Here is a 20,000-nt window from a genome sequence, read left to right on the forward strand (position 1 = left end):
GTCTTACAGGAAATAGGTACGCTTTTCAATAAAATAATAAATCTTTTATGTCTAGTTCGATATTTAAAAAACATAATAAGAAAAATAATTAATAACTAATTTGAGTGTGAAAAATGTACAATTACGAATAGTATTCCTAGGTATAAAATCTTTAAAGTATTTCAAACACTTGTTTCGAGCATGACACAGTTACTAGCACCTGACTTTCTTCTTCACATCATACGTATCTAAAATACTTTCTTACGTTTACAGTTTATGTAATAATAGTTGTTGCGCAAGAGTCGGCAAGCGTATCGGACATGTATCATTGAAAAAAACAGCTATGATACCTAAAAATATGCCCCAGATGTAGCACTTGTTTTCACTTTTACTTCCTACAAATATAGATCATACCCAATCTAGTATCAAATCTACCAGAGCTGATGGTGTTTCGACTAAACGTTGTACAACAAATTGTTATCTCTCTAGTTCAGTTTAAATAAAACTACAATTATTCTTTGTGCGTTTTAAAAAATAAGGTGCCAGCCTGAGAAAACTGGTGTTCCGAATTTTTAATGGTCAAGTTTAAATGCCCAAACCAAGGATGAATTTAATTGACAAATCTCTACACTTGAAAAGCATAAACATTCTACAAGTCAAGCTATTTCGCTTTCCCTAGACTTGTATAATATCTGGAACTCAATATTGCAGAAATACGGTTCCAAGTGTCTTACAAAATTTAATGTGAAACTAATTCCTTCCTTTTTATTCTCCTTATTCAATCAAAATTGGTCGTTTTCCATCTTCTCATATACGTTGATTTTTTTGCCTAGCTAACATTAAAACAGTTTCTATGAGTTCTCCGAAAATACGATAATTCAACTCATTTCATATTATTATTATTATTCAGCTCAGTAAGGGGTTTGCGGCGATAAAGCTGAAAGTTTTATTTTTATCCGACTTAGCTTTTAACCAGGAATAAAACCTTATTAGAGTGTGTTGGTATTAACACCTTTCGGCTTTTCATTCACTTAATCTAGGTCTCTTCTCGCAGTCCCCAACTTTATGCGGAAGAGATTTATCCTTCTCTCCATTTTATCACTTAATACTTACTCAAAATGTGTTAGTTTTGTGGATTTATATAACAAATACAAATATACTCGAAATCTAATACGAAATACAATTTTCTTAACTAAAGGCAGTAGACACAGAGCGCAGAGACACATATAGATTAATAGTTGTTGAATCGGGTGTAGGAACTTATACTTTTTTTATTCTTAATGAGGTTTGAAATAATTAGTATTTCAAACCTCATTAAGAATAAAAAAGGAAAGCTGCTCAAAAAATATAATTTCGAACGTACAGAAGTAAATGCAAATCATAGGTTGTCTGCAAAAGTTAATGCATCAAAAATGAATGTGTATTTTGGTATTACACCGAGGAATACTGTCGATGCAGCGCTTGCGCTTCTAACACACCTGTGTCATCCCAATCCCAAGTCTCGGGACATGACCCCAGGATAGAAGCTCGTCTAAGAACAATTTATTAAATTCAATTACGCTCAATTTAAAAAAAACGCAACTATCTGACTTCAAGAATTACAGAACAGAGTTAGAACCTGGACAATTTATTTCAAATCGCACATAAAGCTGTAAAACGTCAAATGTTCCCAAAACAGCATAATATTTTTTGGTTAACAGTTTCAATAGAAATCCAGATTTTTATAAAATTTCTTTTGCCAAGCGTAAGTTTCAAAATAGACACTAGGACATTTTATCCGGTCCGACCTCTTAAAATCCTCTAAAATAAGAAAGGAGACATTTCAACATATGAAACCACCTTGTTGGCGACAAAAGCAAAATGGATAAGCCTTTGCCAAACTTGTCACTTACAAAATAGTTGTTATGCACTAAAAGCAATATTAAGAGGATAATAAACAAGTAATACCCGAGCTACATCCAAGCTCATTAGATCTTTTCAGTACTTTTGTTAATTCAATTTTATCATAAAACAATGTTGTGCTACTCAAAATTCTTGAGTAGCTAACTTTTTATACAGTTAATAGAACCTTGCAGTAAAAATATGGTAGGAATTATAAAATATTAAATCATATCTGGAACACCTAAATGAGAATGAATTAATTCGCTACACATTTGCAACAAAAAAATATTCGCAATTCGCACTGACCGTTTGATCGCCTGATAAATCCTTGTCCTCTGTGGAAAGTGAGGTATCCATCTAAAACAAGAAAAACACAATGTATCACAATTAAACTATACTTTACATATTAAACTTTTTTTGTTTTAAAACCAGCTCGTTAATTTTTAACTAACGCCAATAAAAATTGCACCAGTAAAACGTAGCTCCCGAATATTAAAGAAAATAAAAATTCAATAAAGGATAGAAACAAAATCGTTTAAAAATAAAAATTCGCTCGACTAATAAAGCTTATTACGAAAGCGGCTCTCGTCTTTAGAAATAATAAAATGAACTCTATGCATGAATTTCAGGAACGTGTTTGATCCCCTGTTCGCACGTTTACCTTACGTAATGGTTTGAGTTATCTTTACATCTGCACCTTTATGCTCATTTGCACGTGAATCCTCAAAAAGCTATAACAACTCGTTCCATCCCCTTTTCAATTTTGTCGAACGATGGAAACACAATTTGGTGACATACTGTACGTGAACGACGTAAAAGTTTATTCTAGTTCAAAAGCGATGTAAAGACACAATTATTAAGTTTCAGCTTTCCTAAAATAGAATAAATTACGTTGGCCATCTATGTAACATTCCCACAGTTTTGAGAAAATGTGACAATCGCAGTTTCATGTCGTCTGTCATGGAATTCTGTACTGGCAGACTCGGAAACTCTATGTAATATGCTAAGACACGTCCCATACATTAATTAAACTAAGCAAATTTGCTCAAAACAGTTCTCGACACACGAGACATCGCATATGAGGAAAAACTACTTAGAGCTCACATTACGTTAACTATTTTATTGTTTAATCAAAAACGCTTCAAAATTACATTGCTACTGTATTTTTGGGACTACAAATCTCAGTGATCGAGTCCCAAAAATATCTGAAAATGTAGCTTAAGCTTTCGAAATCACAAAATATTATAATAAAATTTTGCTACATCATTGCAGTCCTTGAACGATTTTTAGAAAACTGCAAAACTAATTGATAATAATAACGAAATTAGAACGATATCGTTCCAAGCCAAGAAGATAAATCAATGACAACCAACAACGCTTTAAATTCTAAGTTCGAACTATTATGTGCCGTATCTAAATTGTTATGCGTCTATAAATACCACTTGGCATTAGCACTTAAAAAAACTTTCTGAACCAAGATCATTGGGTAAATTAGACAAAACGAGTCCAATATATCTTTAGGAATTATAAGCAAAATAAAATATGTTTCACTTGATCTACGAACTCTCGGCAAGTTCTTTTCAACTTGGCCTGATCTTAGGAAATCGGATGTCACCCATTCCTCTATTTTTTAAATTGCTTTATACCACGTAAATACTTGAAAACGAAATAGAGAAACAGTGTTCTGTGCCCGATTTCCCAAGTTTTATCTAAAATTCACATTCGCTCGGTGCTCAGTTCATATTTATTTTTTTAGCACCAAGCAGTTGCACATGTGTTTGTGTTTAACAATTACGGAGCAATTGTTTGTTGCAGCAAAGTAGAATTTGTAACCGTAAAAGAGATAAATTTAGAACAAAATCATGACCCTTTCATCGGATTCGTATTCGAACTTTTTTTTAGTAAAAAAAACCTGAGAATTTTATTGCAAGGCCTCGATTAATTAAATTATTTCAACAAAAGTGTGACAAATATTGTTTCTAACACGTCCACTTCCAGGTGAGCTAATCTTATTAAACTTCAGGAGTTTTCTGAAATATACAAATCCTTGTTATTTTTGAGGGAAGCATGCTTTATCGAACATAAAGAATTGTCCCTTTTGTGATGTAATTAATAGAAAGAAACTTGTCCGAAGACACTCTGCCATTAATCAACGTCATACAATGAAAAATTAACGACAACGTCTTCACTTGTTCGTTATAAGAAAAAAATATAATAAAATACGATGGTTAAATACAAGGCAAGTAAAACCAGTAGTTTGGTTGAAATCAAAAATGTAGACTAACTTTTAAAGAAATATTAAGATGCAAAAATTTGTAATTACGACACGCACGAGGCTATCCACTCTCTGCTTTTGACACCGGTATAAACCACACCTGAAACCGAAACGCTGAAAAAATGCAACAAAACGTACAAATTAAAGCAGGCAAACTTTTCATAACATGGCGGGTAAAAGTTGGAGCTTCAACCTCAACTTTAATAACATTCAAATGAACGATAAAAACTTGTTTTTTCAAGGTAAAATGTGAAGCTTCGAAAGCAGTTAATGTCAAATTCGTTCCTGCTTTTATTTGCACCGAACCGAAATAAAGTCCATAATGCGTGGATGCCAGTACCTCGACCTACAAACAAGCAACAAACTATTTAACAGCAAATTTCCGCCAATTAACGAACAACGACGAGAAATAACCTTACTTCGGAATTTTAAAACAGTAATCAGACGTAGCTGAAATATTTATATTACATTTCCCAAGTTCATTAAAACTTTCCTTCTTCTAAACAACGGATTTTTGTTTCTCTCATTATTTCGCCAAAAAAATCAAAGCTTCCCTACAAAAAATTTCTACAATTTGTGGCGTTTTTTAATCTTGATAAAAACATTAATTTCATCCACCAGTCATCGCCATTCCTGGTAAAATTCAATTCGCAGGTGAATACGTAATTCAATTCTGAACAAAATTTTAAATTATACGTAGAAAAACACAGTCTACATAATGTCTCAGATATAATATGACAAATGAATCAATTCTAAAATCATTATAAGATAACTCATTCTCCCATCCGCTTTTCATCTAACTCGCCTGACGTAAAAGACTTTTACGAATAAAATTTCGAAACACTCGATTTTTTTTCCATAAATTTTAGCCTTCTGTTATTACCAGTAAATTTTTAGGTAAAGCATTTTTGATACTCTCAAAAAACACTAACTTAATTTTTCTTTCTAGATCACGTCAACTCACAAGAGCACTAGATTATTCATTCATGAATATTTATTCCCGTGATTAAGGCCCAGAACAACTCTCTTGAAAAGAATACAAAATTTATAAAGCAGAAACACACTTGAATACCGACTGTCTTAGGTTTTTTGCTTTAATTTTAGCACGAAACTTGCTTTTCCACGAAATCCCTAAATTCTAAATTATAGTAGGTAAATACTGCTCCAAAGAACAGAACTAAACAGCGTAGATTCAAGTTTACCTTTGCAACTTCTCCATGTTTTTATTAACAAACAGACAAAATAAAACAATAAAAATACTGTTTTTTAAATAGTAGGTTAAGCAAATGAGATTTTTACCCTCTCAATTTTACGAGTATTAAACCGTCAACAATCTCATAGTTTCGGCAACGATTCTGCTGATAAATTACTGGATAGTTAATTCATAATAATACCTACATTCTGGCTGAAGTCCATTTCCTTTTCAAAGGCACAAATCTAGTTTATTGAACCAGTTACGTTTATGTCCTTCCATCTAAAATTCCATTACTTATAAATTTTCCAAATTTTCTATTTTCATCAATGCTTCAGTGCAAAAGTAAAAAAAATTGAACGCAATTTACGACTGTGGATGTGATAACATCCACATGGTTAATTAAAGTAGGCGTGAAGAATCGTATTAATAATTTAAAAAATCTATCTCATTGCACTATTTTTTAAGAAATAAAAAAACAATACTTAAAAATTTTTATATAAGTGGCGACCTAGAAGTCCATAAAAACTCGCAAAAGCTACGCTTAGTCATAACTGTCTTCAATATAGAGATGACTTCATAAAAGTCCTTCATCTGATTGATTTTTATTCGACATACGATAATCTAACAAAGATACGAGTATATTTAGATTTAGGCCGAATAAGCTAAAGCGAATTTTATGAAGCTATACAATGTTTCCTCCATTAGATCGTTATTGTTCCGAATATAAAGATATCTTCCGAAAAAGTCCTTCATATAATTGATTTTCGTTCAACATTTTCTATTAAATGTCGGTATTGATGATGCCGATGTAACATGGAACATTAATAGCATTTTATCAAAGAAAATCGACGGTGACTTTTGTTTTCGTTACCAGATATGCATAAAAAAATAAATTTTCTTTATTTTTAACAGAATTGCAAAAATTAAATATATCACAATTCAGTCCCAAGTAAATTTAAACTCGTTTAAGATCACTCCGAGAAAAAGCGTGCTCTTAAAAATCTAATAAGTTTGTGTAAATAGTAACAATGTAAAAGTTCATAAAGTATAAAAGCACAAAAATACACCCGCTCTGAGACCCAACGATCGCAGAGAATTCTATCCCGGCGCCTCCACCACATATTCATTTTAAAGTATTATTCTAAAATATTACACCTAACGAAAAAAGTTAAAAGAAACTGATATTAATCACATAAAAACCATATTAATAAAACAAATAATACATGTTTTGTGCCCCCCCTGTTTATATTTATAATTTATAACACAGAAAGCGTACTAGATTAATTCGCATAGACAAAGTCAGCTTCAATACCATTTGTTAGCTATTAATGTTGAGAATAAAAAGCAAGGAGCCAACATTTTTAAGGAGTTGCTTGCTCTTTCTAATAATTATTCAGTTTAAGAAACTTTTCATTAGTTTTCATGAGAAACTTACTTTTTAATTATTGAATCAGGCCTTAAAGTACAGCCTCTGCCGAAGGGCAGAAGAATCAAGTGCGGATTTTATGGAAATAAGTTTAAAAAGAAAAAAATGCTGAAAGTTTCCTATTTGTTTGTAACATTGGACCATCCAACTGGAACAACAAGGACTCTGCACTCTATCAATTAACTATGTAGGTCATGAATAATTAACGGTTAGAAGCAGAGAAGCTAAATAAAGCCTATTACACGATTTATAGTTTGCTGTACTGCCAACAATAAAATTGTGTTTCAAAATTAATTAATCATTTTAGACGAAACTTTTAAAGATGTAATTGAAATTATGATGATAATACGTTGTTTTATTCTGCTAACATGATAACAAAAAAGCCTCGAAAAAAGCATCCTGGTAACAACTAAACAAAAAATATCAAGATCTGACTGAAAACTAGTTGTATATTCCTGCTAAAACTTTTCCGATTTATAGTCAAAAGTGTGCTTTAACGAAAATCTGAAAATATAGATTATATTTATTAGATCGCATCATACAAAGTACAATAATAAGACAATACATAATGTGAGTTTAAGCTGTTTTTGCTACACAAATCCATGTAAACTGAACTGAGAACTGTGTGGGTGATAGACTTTCTTACTTTTTCAACTAAATATAAACAGTGTACAGATAAATGTAATGCTTATGTCGACCAGTCTATCGCTTGAATAGTTTACATCACATACTTGACACGTATACAACAATTATTGAATTGTTTACACTGAGGTAGTCACTGTTTATTACTATTTTTAAAACGATGTAATCATACATATTATGAATCAGCTGGGTTAACCACATCTTACTTTGAAAACCAAACTATGGGCAAAGATAAACAACTCTAAACTTCATTTTTTATTAAAAAAAAATGAGAACAATACTAACACTGCAAGCGATAAATTTTACATTTCCAGTTAAGTTAAATCTCGAAACGCAAACTCTCAGATCATGAAAATGTATACAAAAATTCGGCATATTTTTTAAATAATTTTCAAGTTAGTTATAAATTCCTGTCCTCAATGTCAGATACAGATTCGATTGTATAAGAGAGTGAACAATAAAGTGTCGTTATCACAAACAACTGGGCTGCTACAATCCTTTATAATGATTCTGTATACAATATTACGATGGATCTACTAAACTACAATCAACATTGGGGTCTTATCTCTTGCAAATAAACTAAGATTTAATCAATTGGTTAATTTACTGGTAGGATGTCGGAATCCCACATATGTAGAGCGGAAATACGTCAGCGCATCGGGAACTCCCTGTTGCTCCTGATCTACAATGAGAGATAGCCTCAAGATGGCGTCATGAATCTTCCGGTTCGAACTGTAAGACCGCCCTTAGTTGCACGCTGAGATACATATTCGAGAACGTATACACCATGGCATGGTTTCGCATAAACGTTGCTTTAATATGTAAAGGATTCCATTTTCCCGGCGATATTTAGAATTATGGCGCCTTTGTTGACGCTTATCATTGTATTCGTAATGGGGCCTGAATGTATCAAACTACACCACCGGAAAATAGAGAGAAGCCACACTTTAGTTTAACAACAGACTTCTCAACAGCTATTATTCATCATATTTAGCCCTTTAAGACACAACTTCTTACAACAAAACGCTTGGAAGGACGAAACTTTTTCACGTGCACGAAAAGGTTCAAGTTTTGCCCCAATCCATTTTTAGTTGCCGGTTGTTAATTATCATTTAGACAACTTATTTTAAAATTAAATATACTATTCTGGCAACAATGCATCATAATTTAAATAATTCTATTTCCTAGCGTGATATTGGCCAAGGTTCAGCGCAGACGTTTATATCCAAACTTTGTTTGACGTCGTCAGAGGTGATCTTTGTCTAATAAATGGAAAAAGTTTACAGACGTGCTGAAAACTGCCCATTTGTCGTGAGAGTTACGTTTAAAGCCGTGGGCGATCACCCACGCAAAACGTAACAGTTACGTTATGTCATGTCTACAAACGTAAACTCCTTTGAATCGTTCTATTTTTAAAAGAAAAAATGGCGTATTACTTTTTTTAATTTATGGTGATAACCACTACGAACAGGATTTTCGTAAGTAAATTCGAACCCAGACACGCAATTTGCATAATGAGGAATAGCTCCTAAATTCCATACATAACTCAGTATTTTTAAAAAGAAATTTAAACTCTAAAATAGCCTCGGGTTAAATTATCCAGACAATTTTTTTTAGTTGTTTAACATACAGATTCTGTTAGCTATACAATTTATTACCATCCCTAACATTAATTCTTTAACATATGTTGATAAGACAAAATAAAAATAAAGTGATATACATTCTTTGGAAGAAGTACTAAAAAATGCAAACTTCATTTAGGTGGCAATTTTTTGACGAACTTTCTGATACTAAAGTGAACGAGATATGTTGTTAAATAAAACAAGAGACAATTGTCGCTGATAACCGCAGCTACTAGCTACAGTTTCGAAGAGTTCCCTCGCCCTCCACCCCTTTATGTTTAATATAAATTAATTACGGTAAAATGTCTTTTGAGTCGGCCCAGCTTTCCAGAAAGCTTGATTGTGCAGGGAAGAAAATCACGTAATAAATTGTAAACGGTGCTGCTTGAATGTTACCTTCAAGCAAATAGCACCACCGTCAGAATCTCATCCTCGGTTTGCTCTAAATAGCAACGAACTAAGGACTAGACGTCACACAGCAACTAATTACAAGACCGAACTAAATTAATAGTTGATTAAAATATTCACCAAATGGGACAATATATCCTGTGTGTTATGTTAGGTGTTAAAGTCGGAGGAAATTAAACGACGCCGTCGCCCTCGAGCGTCTGGCGGCTCTAATACTAGTTCACAGACGGTCATCTTGTTGCGCCTGCATCGATTCGCAGAGAAGTCGGGAGCTCTGACAATTACCCGTCTTCGCGCTTGCTGAAATATGTTGAACTGCTGAAATATTTTAAAACTCAATGACGCGTCTTGCACGTGGCAAAATGTGGCAAACGGCCAAAAAATTATAATGCCAGCAAATGAAGTCAATGCTTGAACTCCTCGATTTGTGCTGTTTCTGTTCCGCATTACAAGAATATAGAAAAATGTAGCAACATACAGTAAAAATAAATCAAAAAGTAAAAAACTCAGTAGTTGAGTGTAAGAAATAAAAACAAGAACCAGTAGGTCGATACAATAATACTCATGCAGGCTTGACTACAGCAGAGTATAAAAGACCCCTCAATTATTATCATTTTCTACAATCATACAGACAGTTGTCCACGAACGGTAGCAACCATATACTTATCAACAAAGAAGAAGATTATGTGTAAATAGTGAGACTAGGTATGTTAAAAAAACAAAATCGTAAGAGTGACGTTGTGGCAAGAATCCAACTTTACAAAAAGAAACAGCGAATCGCGCAGAAAAAATAATTAGAATTTTTCTGACCCAATTCATTTGAAAACGAAGGACGATAGTGTCTTAAAAAACATTACTTTGTTCGACGGTTGTTGTTAAAAGTAACAATTTTTAAAATCCGTCCAAAACTTTAAAAAATAACGAATTCGAACGTCTAAAAAACCTATATTTAAAAAAAAACTTTGCTAAATTATTCACATCAAGCATTTTTTCCCAAAAATATTGAAAGAAAATATTATTTTTTATTTAAAGAGTTATCGTCGTAGGCCAAACTAAATAGAAGATTTGAAAACGTCAACGTCTTTATTTTTGACTTGCAAAAACTTTTACATCAGCTGTAATTGGCTCACTGACGTAAATAGATAAAAAGAAAAGTCGGAGACCTAATTGCTTTTATCGTAATGCTTTAGACAAATATATTACGAACGAGCTGTACGGATTTGAGAGTCGAAAACTAGTAACATAATCATGAAAGCTTACGTTTTACCTTTTGAAAATTTCAATTAGTATATGTTTAAAGGTCTTAGAAATTTATTAATGATTTTACTGCTAAACATCAACGATTAATTTTTTTTAAATATTTAATAAACCCACCAAGCGCAAATTTCATATATGCAGTTTTCTACTACAAAAAGGCAAAGTTCAGTCCATAAACGCCAGTTCCTGCGGTATTGCAGAGTGAAACAAAATTACACTAATACAAATTCGTTGAATTTTACGATATGAAAAATTACAATAAACACTAAAGGATTCCGCAGTGCGACTTCAACTGCAGGCGAATGTAAGCCCCATAAACATCACCACAAATATGATGTATGATTAGATTTGAAAAGCATCAGACGATTTATTATTACAGAAACAAAATGCAAATTACGGAGTAAATTTGTCGTAAAACTACAGTTAATTGAAATTTATAATATTCTGAACAAAAACCAAACCCTTCATTATTCAAACTCGAAGTGTTTCGTGACCAAAGGGTAGCGACATCTCTCCGCACTGCAGTGTTCCAACTGGTTGAGTAATAATACGTATAGCGTGCAAATTCGAGCTTCGTTTCTTCAAGAAAAAGATTAACTCCTACTTTAAACAAGAGTTGTGAAAGTTGAAGTCGCGAAAAACAAGGTTTCTTTTTCTTTAATTCATTGTTCCCTACTGTAAATTTCTTTCCGAAACCTGAATTACACGAAAATGTGCAAAAAGCGATAGTTCTTGACCAGGACATCCTTGTTATAAGTTGTTCCTCATAATTCGCAAGAGTTCCACTTTTGCTACCATTCCTCAGGTTTATATTGTTACAGATGCCAAAAGTACATCAACCAACAAAGCAAATATTTACACACCAATTCGTAAGCACATTAAAGATCTATATGCATCAATGACAAACATGCAAATGCACGGTTAAGTGATAATTTCAGCTGTTGTCACTGCAGACTGTAAATATAGAATTATGCAAATATGTGAAAGGGTGAATAAAGAGGTAATAATGTATAATTCAATATAGCAGTGTTTATGTGTCTGCATTTGAATAAGCCGAGTTGCCACAAATTGTATACTAGGAGGTGAACCCATCAATCCCCTCAATCTGTACAAGTTGGTTTGAGCAATTCCCAGTAGATATTTCGTCTTCACTTTATATTCGAATATGCAAAACAAACTTCAAAATAAGCTTACACTAAATCCTCACATCTACGTCAGAATTAGATTATCAACAAGCTTATTCAAACGAAATTGTTCGTAAGTAGTTTAAAAATCCCAAGGAGCTGTTAATACATCCTTATCAGAAAAAAATTAATCAAAAGTCAATTGTTCATTTACTTCCTGCTCCAGACTATCCCTCGCAGTTCATGGAGTTTACAAAATCCGCTTATGCATTGACAGTTTGCAACAAACATTCACACAAAGTTCGGAAATAATTTGACAGTCCAGTGGACGTTAAAAATCAATTGGTCAAGCTGTTGCTTGTAGAATAAGCTTTTATGTATGTTTAGCTTAGGAACATTTCGTTTGATGTCGACCTCTAATTTGGTTATAAGAACAGAGAAAGCGTTTGTGCATATAGCCTTCGCGTCACCGTCACGCTCTGTAATTCAAGTTACTGGTGTTAGCAGGCGCAACTGGTTTACTCCAGCAGTCAAAAAGGAAATGTCAGGCTTAGGTTTAGGGGTCCTAGTCATCTTCCCAATGTACTGCCACTCCCACCACTCCCGGATTTGAACGTGCAAAGCATACCGAAGAACGTTTATTACAGTTTACGATAGTGCAAATCCCCGTAATTCTTGACGCAATTTAGGCTGTCGACGTTCTACGCTTTACAAAGAGCACAATTTTTTCCCAAATTACTTACCTTCAATAAAACCTACAGCCAACCCCGTTATCTAATAACTAATAGTAAGAAATTAGCTGGAAAAAATTGATGCTGGAATAACCAGTTTAGGCATTTAGCCGACAGCGTAGGAAATAATTTAATAATGGTTAAGTGTCTCAAACAATACGACGTAAAGTCGAGTGTTCGTCAGTTAATAATTGAAAACGACTAACTGCCATGAATTGATCATGAATATCTCAGCAGCGACTCAAACAAACTTCTCAGTTCGTTTTTCCAGATTTTTACTTTTGTGGCTCCTCCACCATACTGCTTTTGTCAATTGCAGTTAATGTTAGTTTGTCTTTTTTAATTCTTTCATTTTTAATTAAAAAAACTGCCTTGTTAACCTTTAGAAACAAACCTACACTTGCTTTAAAATAAAAGGTTTATATTAAAATAGTGATTGTGATCAGGTTTAATTTATGGGGTTTATCTAACCCAGCCACAAGGTTAATTACTTCCACACTGAAATATTTATCTAATGTGAGTTATCACGGCCCCCAAAAATAAAAAAATACGTGCGACGGCTTATCTCAGTTTTTATTGAGTCGAGTCTAGACAAGAGAAAATCGAAACACTAAAAACGTCACAGATTTTTTACCCTTAAAAGCACGATCAATAACGATCAGCAATTACTAGCAATTTACATCTTCTATTACTGTGATCTTGTTTAGGCCATTATCCGACACTAGTGGAAGATCCTCTCCAATTATCTCATATTAAAAGAAGCTGAACAGCGTCATTAAAGTCGCAATAAAAGCTGTACTGGGAAAATAATGGGACACCAATTAATTATAATGCCTACATAAACGAAACAATAAATTGTCATTCCTAGCTGGAACAATAATTTTCGTAATAACCAAGACGCAAAATGGTGGATGCGCTGGGATAATTCATTTGAATACAAACTGAAAAGACGGAAATAAATAACGCAGGCCAACTTTACCACCAAACTTCTTCACTTTTTACGTGTTAATCAATAAGTTATCGTTAGAAGCAAGCCACTATAAAAACCACAATCAATTTTCTCGTTAATGGTAAATGTAATGAACTGCCTCGTTAAAACCAAGTTATATAATTTCATCGTTTCAGTGCAGCACTTCGAAGAGAATAATTACGATTGGTGGCTGCACGAGTACATTCGACATTTCTTAGCGATTAATTAATACTTGACCTTGAATCAAAATTATCGAGAGACTGAACAAACGAAAGTTAGGTTTGTCGCACTAAAAAACCTGCAACCATTTTAAGTGCGATAAATCTTCTGGGTTATTATGGAAAATTATGTTTTTTCACGTAAAGTTGCGTCGTAAAAATTCGGTAAGTGGCAGTGTAATCCTTAAATCGCTTTCTACAGGTATCCAGAGTGTATTGCAGAAATGGTGCAACATCTTATGATTTCCGGTTAATATTACAAAGGCGTACACATCGTTTGTCAAGCGATTTGAACCAGCACTCACGGTAACTTAGTGAAGGTGGAACAGACGTGATCATCAGTGTTTCCAAACAGTGAAATACTCTCGACACACGAGTCTTCGCAATTATTATCATAATTATTTTTTTAAGTCGCTTTAACGAGGTTCCTTCAGGTGCACTGATTAAAACGAATAATACGGAGCGATATTTAATAATTAAAGTTGATACAGTTAATAAAGCTACATTTAAAAGAGAAAGACTTGATTGCAATTAAGTATTTAATTATCATCTCTCGTCTTTTAAACATATTACCTACTTTTAATTGGCGCGTATTCCTAATGAAATATTTTCTTCTTTCAAACTTCTTCAAAGCATCTTAAATGCTTCACATCAAACACAAATATTTTAATTCCGTGTACAATATTAAATTACTCTTGTGACTTCTTTCAACCTGCTTCCTTAAAAGAGCTCGTTTTAAAAAAATGACACGACACTCTTGACCAAACATTTTTTTGACAAACGACACAAGCAACTAAGCTAAAAAATTGCTATCTTTGTAAAAAATATGCAGCTTAAAAGCCAACGTTGTTTAAGCAAAGTGATTATTTATCACAAAGACCCTCTAAAAAACTGGCATCCACAACGGGTTGAATTTGAGCATCTACGTCAGTGCCCAGCTAGATGCAGTGACTGATAGCGGTTTTCTCGTAACATAGGTCACATTCTCTTCACCGCCGAACACGCCATGAATTTCTAATACTCATCCAGTATTAACCAGAAACATTTTCTGCCGATGAAGCTGGAAATGTGCCAGCGTGATGTACGGGCCTTAAAAAACTTCCCAGAGACGACATGATCTTGTCCATTTTCGGTACAAAGTGAGTTATTCGAAAAGTTTCACATGTAAGGGCATAAAAATAAAACGAATTACTTTCCTTTACCTTAAGCAGAAAATGTTGCTTGTACGTAACCTCCCGTATTTGTGAAAGAGCTTTTATGTTACTTATTACCGCATAAACAATGGATTGAACAAGAACGTCTCTAATCATAACATAACAACAGTTTTTGAAGTTAACTAGCTGGTTTTAATGTATTAAATACATAAATACTCAAAAAAGGTCCAAAAAGTGGAAGCTGGATCAAGCTGAATCATTTTATCATTTTAAACATCGTCCTCTATTGAAATTCGATAGTCAAAATATGGTACATTTAGACAGCTCGTAGGCACTTCATATCCCATGCTTATATGCTACCGTCATCGTCACGTACTTTTACTAATGCCATATATTCAGTTGAATGATTTAGAAATGTATAGAGCAATCATGTTGATGCAGAAGCTGGAGGCTGGTGGAACAGCCTAGCGCCACCCAGGCGTCGCGACGCTGTTGATTAGCTATTTAAGGACACGTGTCGACACGAGAAAAACGAACAAGATATTGAACATTGGCAGCCCAGAAACCCTATTTCCTTACTGCAAAGCCAAAACCAGTTCAAAGATTTGGAAATAAATATCCTTTAAGACACACTAACTACTTACAGCAACAATTAAAATAAAAAAGTTTGCGTATAATTTAATACGTGACGCACAAATTGCAACATTACACCAGTAAAAAGCGTATTTAATTCCAGACGTTAGCATATTCATTTAGAAACGTTGTAGGCATGGCGTTATCTAACTTCATTGTTTTAGAATTTCAAACAAATTCCCAACTTACCTACAAATTAACCAAACTTTATTGTATGGGGATAAATGTGATAAATAGCTTCGTTTTGTGTTTCAAACGTACCAAACTGCTGAACATACGTATGTAAGCAAAACAAACTTCGACATGTTCTGTGTGCAAAAGTTGTCGCGGAACATTTTGTCTTGAGCCTCGCTTTGAAGTTTAGAAAAAAGTGTAAACCTTTTATGATATATGATCAACATTGTTTGGAAAAAGGGAAACAATTAATAACAGACCAGCTTAAGAAAATTAGTTAAAATGTCGGAGTCGTTTCTAAAGCAGCACGTTTTCAGGCAGATTAATTTAAACGCTTTATCAATCAGCTTCTAAAGCGGTTAAGTCGTCATTTTTATTACTGCGGAATAATTACACTAAATTTAATTGTATGGGTTTTATGTCGTTTCTCGAAACTACCGCAAATGCTGTAATTATCTGAGTTTAATAGCACATTAAAAAATCAGTTTTATTAATCGAATAATTCTTGTAAACTGCCAGCTTTTGACAAAAAAACTTTATTTCAAACTCGTTTTTAGCAAATTTACAATCAGAACAAAACTTTAACTGATGCAGATTGACTTCCTAACATATTATTCTAAGATACACCTGAATATCTATTGTCTTTGTGTCCTTCACTTTGAGAAACATGTTTCTTTAGTTGTGATGGTCGTTATCTTAAAATAATAGTATTTAATTTAATTGTTAGAAAAATTGTTGTCAACTTAGAGTAAAATCTTATTAGCAAATTAGTTTTCGATTTTCCATTTTGTCTATTGTATTCAAATTTATATTAAAACCATCATCGAAAAGCTTTTACTATATTAGCCCCAAATGTAGAGCCATTTTTGATGCGATTATAGTAAAATCCATTAAAATTCAAATTTGCTAAGTAAAAGCCCGAAGAAAAAAATTTACGCGACCAATATGAATGAATAACCCATAAAAACGTCAGACATCCTGAAAACGCCCTGATCGATTAACTTAATGTGGTGAAATATCCTGTTTCCTTACAGAAAATTCTTGCCTACAGTTCGGTAAAGACTAGATTGTGAACTGTTTGCATAATTATCAGTATTTTCCAAGACTTCCGTTGATATCATGTTGTCAATGGAGCGCCCCTACCCATATAGGTAGCTCATGAAATATGATTCTGTTCCCTATCAGAGAGCCGCCGTTGTGCTTTGTGCAAAAAAATGCAATTAAAACGAAGCCACAAAGCTAAAAACAAAATTGAGATTCTACGTCGGCACTGAAGCGTAGAACAATTTTTAACGGAGGCTAGTACGCAAAATTTAAACCAATTTCTCCCACGATATATCTGCTATTTATACACGCCAGCTACAATGCAGAAAAATTAATCGAGCGAGATTAAAACATCCATGGTATTACGAAAATTTAACATAACTCTCTGAAAGTTATTCCATACGATAATTTGATTCTTTTATCCGAGCAACAGATTAAATTGAATCATGCAGACACAAATTTAATTTATAACAATGCAATCTTGGAAATCCCATCAAAATTACGCGCATATTGCATTCACCTGAATGGGGATGAAATTCATAAGTCGTAACCTCATAAACACAATAATTACACATTAAAGCAAACACGTCGGCAGCAATTCAAATTTGTCATTTACACGCCCAAATTGTATTAAAATTCAAGAACTAAGACCAAAATAATCCTCTCCGATTTCCCTAATATTTAATTTTGCGTAAATTACCCTAGATTGTGTAACGAAACCATTGTATAAAAAAAGAAACAAGCAAGTAGAAAGCGACGTAAATGTTTTAACTTCTACTCAAACCAACGCGCAATGCAATAAAAACGCATTAGGGTCTACAATCCAACAATGTAGTGCTTTTACAGATGCACACAGCAAATAAAGTCCTCTAACGTAGTTTCTTAAGTGTAGATAAATTTAAGCGAATTCGGTTACCTCTACCGCCACCAGACCATTTGAAAATAAGTACAACCTCCGAGCGTTTAAAGCTATTTTTTTAGATACTACATAAATAAGTAATTTTTTCATGTATATCATTCGTAAAGGTTTATTACAACAAACTAAACATAAATATTGAAATTGTACGTAAAATCTGCACAATTGCAATTTGTAACACAACATTCTACAAACTATAACACGCACTGAAACAATAATAAACACAAAGTTATTACAGATTAGTACAATTTAAGCGTATTTGTGAACACTTTTATTTGTTAAAAAATGTATGAACGTCTTCACGGTGAGCGCAAAGAATTTTAATACCGTGCATCAAATAGATTTCCGATTAGAGTGGACTGCGATTCCAAAATTAAATTGGCAAAACTGAATAATCCATGAACAGAAGACATGAAAGTTGACATGTCTCCTATCTTCTAAAAATATAAATGCTGACATATTTCATATCTTATCCCTCTACATTATTCAGTTTTGCCAACTTAATTTCACTGTAAGCGAAAATTTCATAAATGTCACGCTACATTATGAACTTATAAAAATGTATGTAGAAAAGATTAGCTTGTCTTGAATTGTCTACTGTAAATTATAAGACCTAGTTCTGGTATCGTTCACAATTCAATTTTTATAAAACACTTGACTTAAAATAAACCTCGGTGTTCCTGCTTTTGGTAGGTACACCACCTTTACAGAATTTCATGGCCATTTTACGCCATCTGCACCAATTTATTCATTCTATTGGTTTTTCACCTACGAGATTCAACCACAATTCGATTTTCCATCTAAAGGTAATTCGCCCAATAGAGGTGACCCTTTATTCCTTATTTATTACATTGCCCCGTCGTACGATGCACCTTGTTTCTGCTTTGCTTTTTGCTTCACACCCTGTTTCATTTCGCTCTTTTATACAATTTTTTTAATTAATTTTCACAACAATCAGCAACACTGGCCTATTACTTAAGCTACCTAGTATTTGCGTATCTAATAAAAAAATTGGCATGAACCCATACAGACGTCAAGAATAAATTTTCTTCAGTTTTTCTATTTCACTTTTGTGTTAATATTATTTTTGCTTTATTCGACACACTTAAAAATAGCTATCGATCAAAGGCATCTTTGTAGAGATGTAGCGTTTGCAATATTATTTATTTGTGTTTCCTGTATTTGCTGACATCCGTTTGTAGCATGTCCTCGCAGAAAGTTTTTTGTTTGTCGACATCATTCACTTCTTACAAAATTGGAAAATTTCAACAGTCGCATTCAAGAGTAAATCTCATTTTAATGAATTCTCGTTGAACTAAGTTAAAATTAAAAAAGTGAACAAAAAAAACTCTCCCGAAATAACAAATAAAGTTTTTTAGAAGTTTTTATTAGTTCCATATGAATAACAAATTGGATTCTTATTTCTAAACCGCACAATATTTCAATGATTTCCTGTGATCTTGCATACACATACAACTTCCAATTATTCCGTAAGAAAATAAATTAGGTATTCGTGTGATTACCAATATTATAAAAATTAAAGCTTATTCAAAAGGAGTATGATAAGAGAGAAGCTGAAACATCAATTCCTTTATTTATCCAAGAACTTTTGTATATATGTTGAACAAGGAAACCACTCATTTGATACACTGACTTCAAATTATGATTAGGAACTCTGGAAGTTCTTTTCAATTTTGCCTAATATTGTTTTCATAAAAGAAAACAAATTAAATAACGCAATATAAATATTTTTTTATAAAAAAATAATATTTTGAAAATTCATCTATCTTAAACATACCCCTCAAGACAATTTTAATTTAGATTAGTTTCGAGTTCGTTTCGAAAACTTATGCAAAATAACAGCTGAAGGTACAGAACAACTTTCTAAACAAAATTCCTAGAGACAAAAAAAATTTCGAAACGCTCCCAACTTCTGTTACCTGTAGACAGACTGAACCCAAACTTATGCACAAAATTTTATATCTTATTTGTTTTTCAAGAAAAATAAACGTATCTAAAGACCGATTGTATTTTTTTTTGCGGCGTCTTGTACACTTTATTGCAATGTACCTGACGTTATTAATTCTTACAAATGCTGAAATTGTTTACAAAAAAGATTGGAAACTCTTAGTTCTGCGCTCGTTAGCACATCATTTATTACGATTATAAGTATGATATTTAAATTGAGGAGTTTTCCTTTGCATATATTCTTTCAGTTATGCATATTTCGTTAATAATTTTAAATATTGACGATTTTGTCATGAAGGCAGTGACTTGGGGCCAGAGAAGGAAACCCTTATCCTACCAGAATTTTTTGTGAGCTCCGTTTCATAAACAAACTTTTGAATATA

At 33.0% G+C, this 20,000-nt stretch overlaps 1 protein-coding gene across 4 annotated transcripts in view; it reads right to left on the reverse strand.

Annotated features, from left to right (window-relative positions):
• The window catches only part of LOC661795 (uncharacterized), a 93,637-nt gene that overhangs the window by 72,969 nt on the left and 668 nt on the right, over nt 1-20,000 (reverse strand). For 3 of the 4 annotated variants that reach the window (XM_015979800.2, XM_008195090.3, XM_008195089.3), the window contains exon 3: nt 2,167-2,217. The exons of the other annotated variant lie outside the window; for it this stretch is intronic. In XM_015979800.2, coding sequence (XP_015835286.1) covers nt 2,167-2,217 — 51 coding nt within the window. The remainder of the gene's footprint in view (nt 1-2,166; nt 2,218-20,000) is intronic. 4 annotated transcript variants of the gene reach the window in all.

This window comes from Tribolium castaneum, chromosome 5 (genome assembly GCF_031307605.1).
Source record: "Tribolium castaneum strain GA2 chromosome 5, icTriCast1.1, whole genome shotgun sequence".
In the NCBI taxonomy this organism is placed as follows: domain Eukaryota; kingdom Metazoa; phylum Arthropoda; class Insecta; order Coleoptera; family Tenebrionidae; genus Tribolium; species Tribolium castaneum.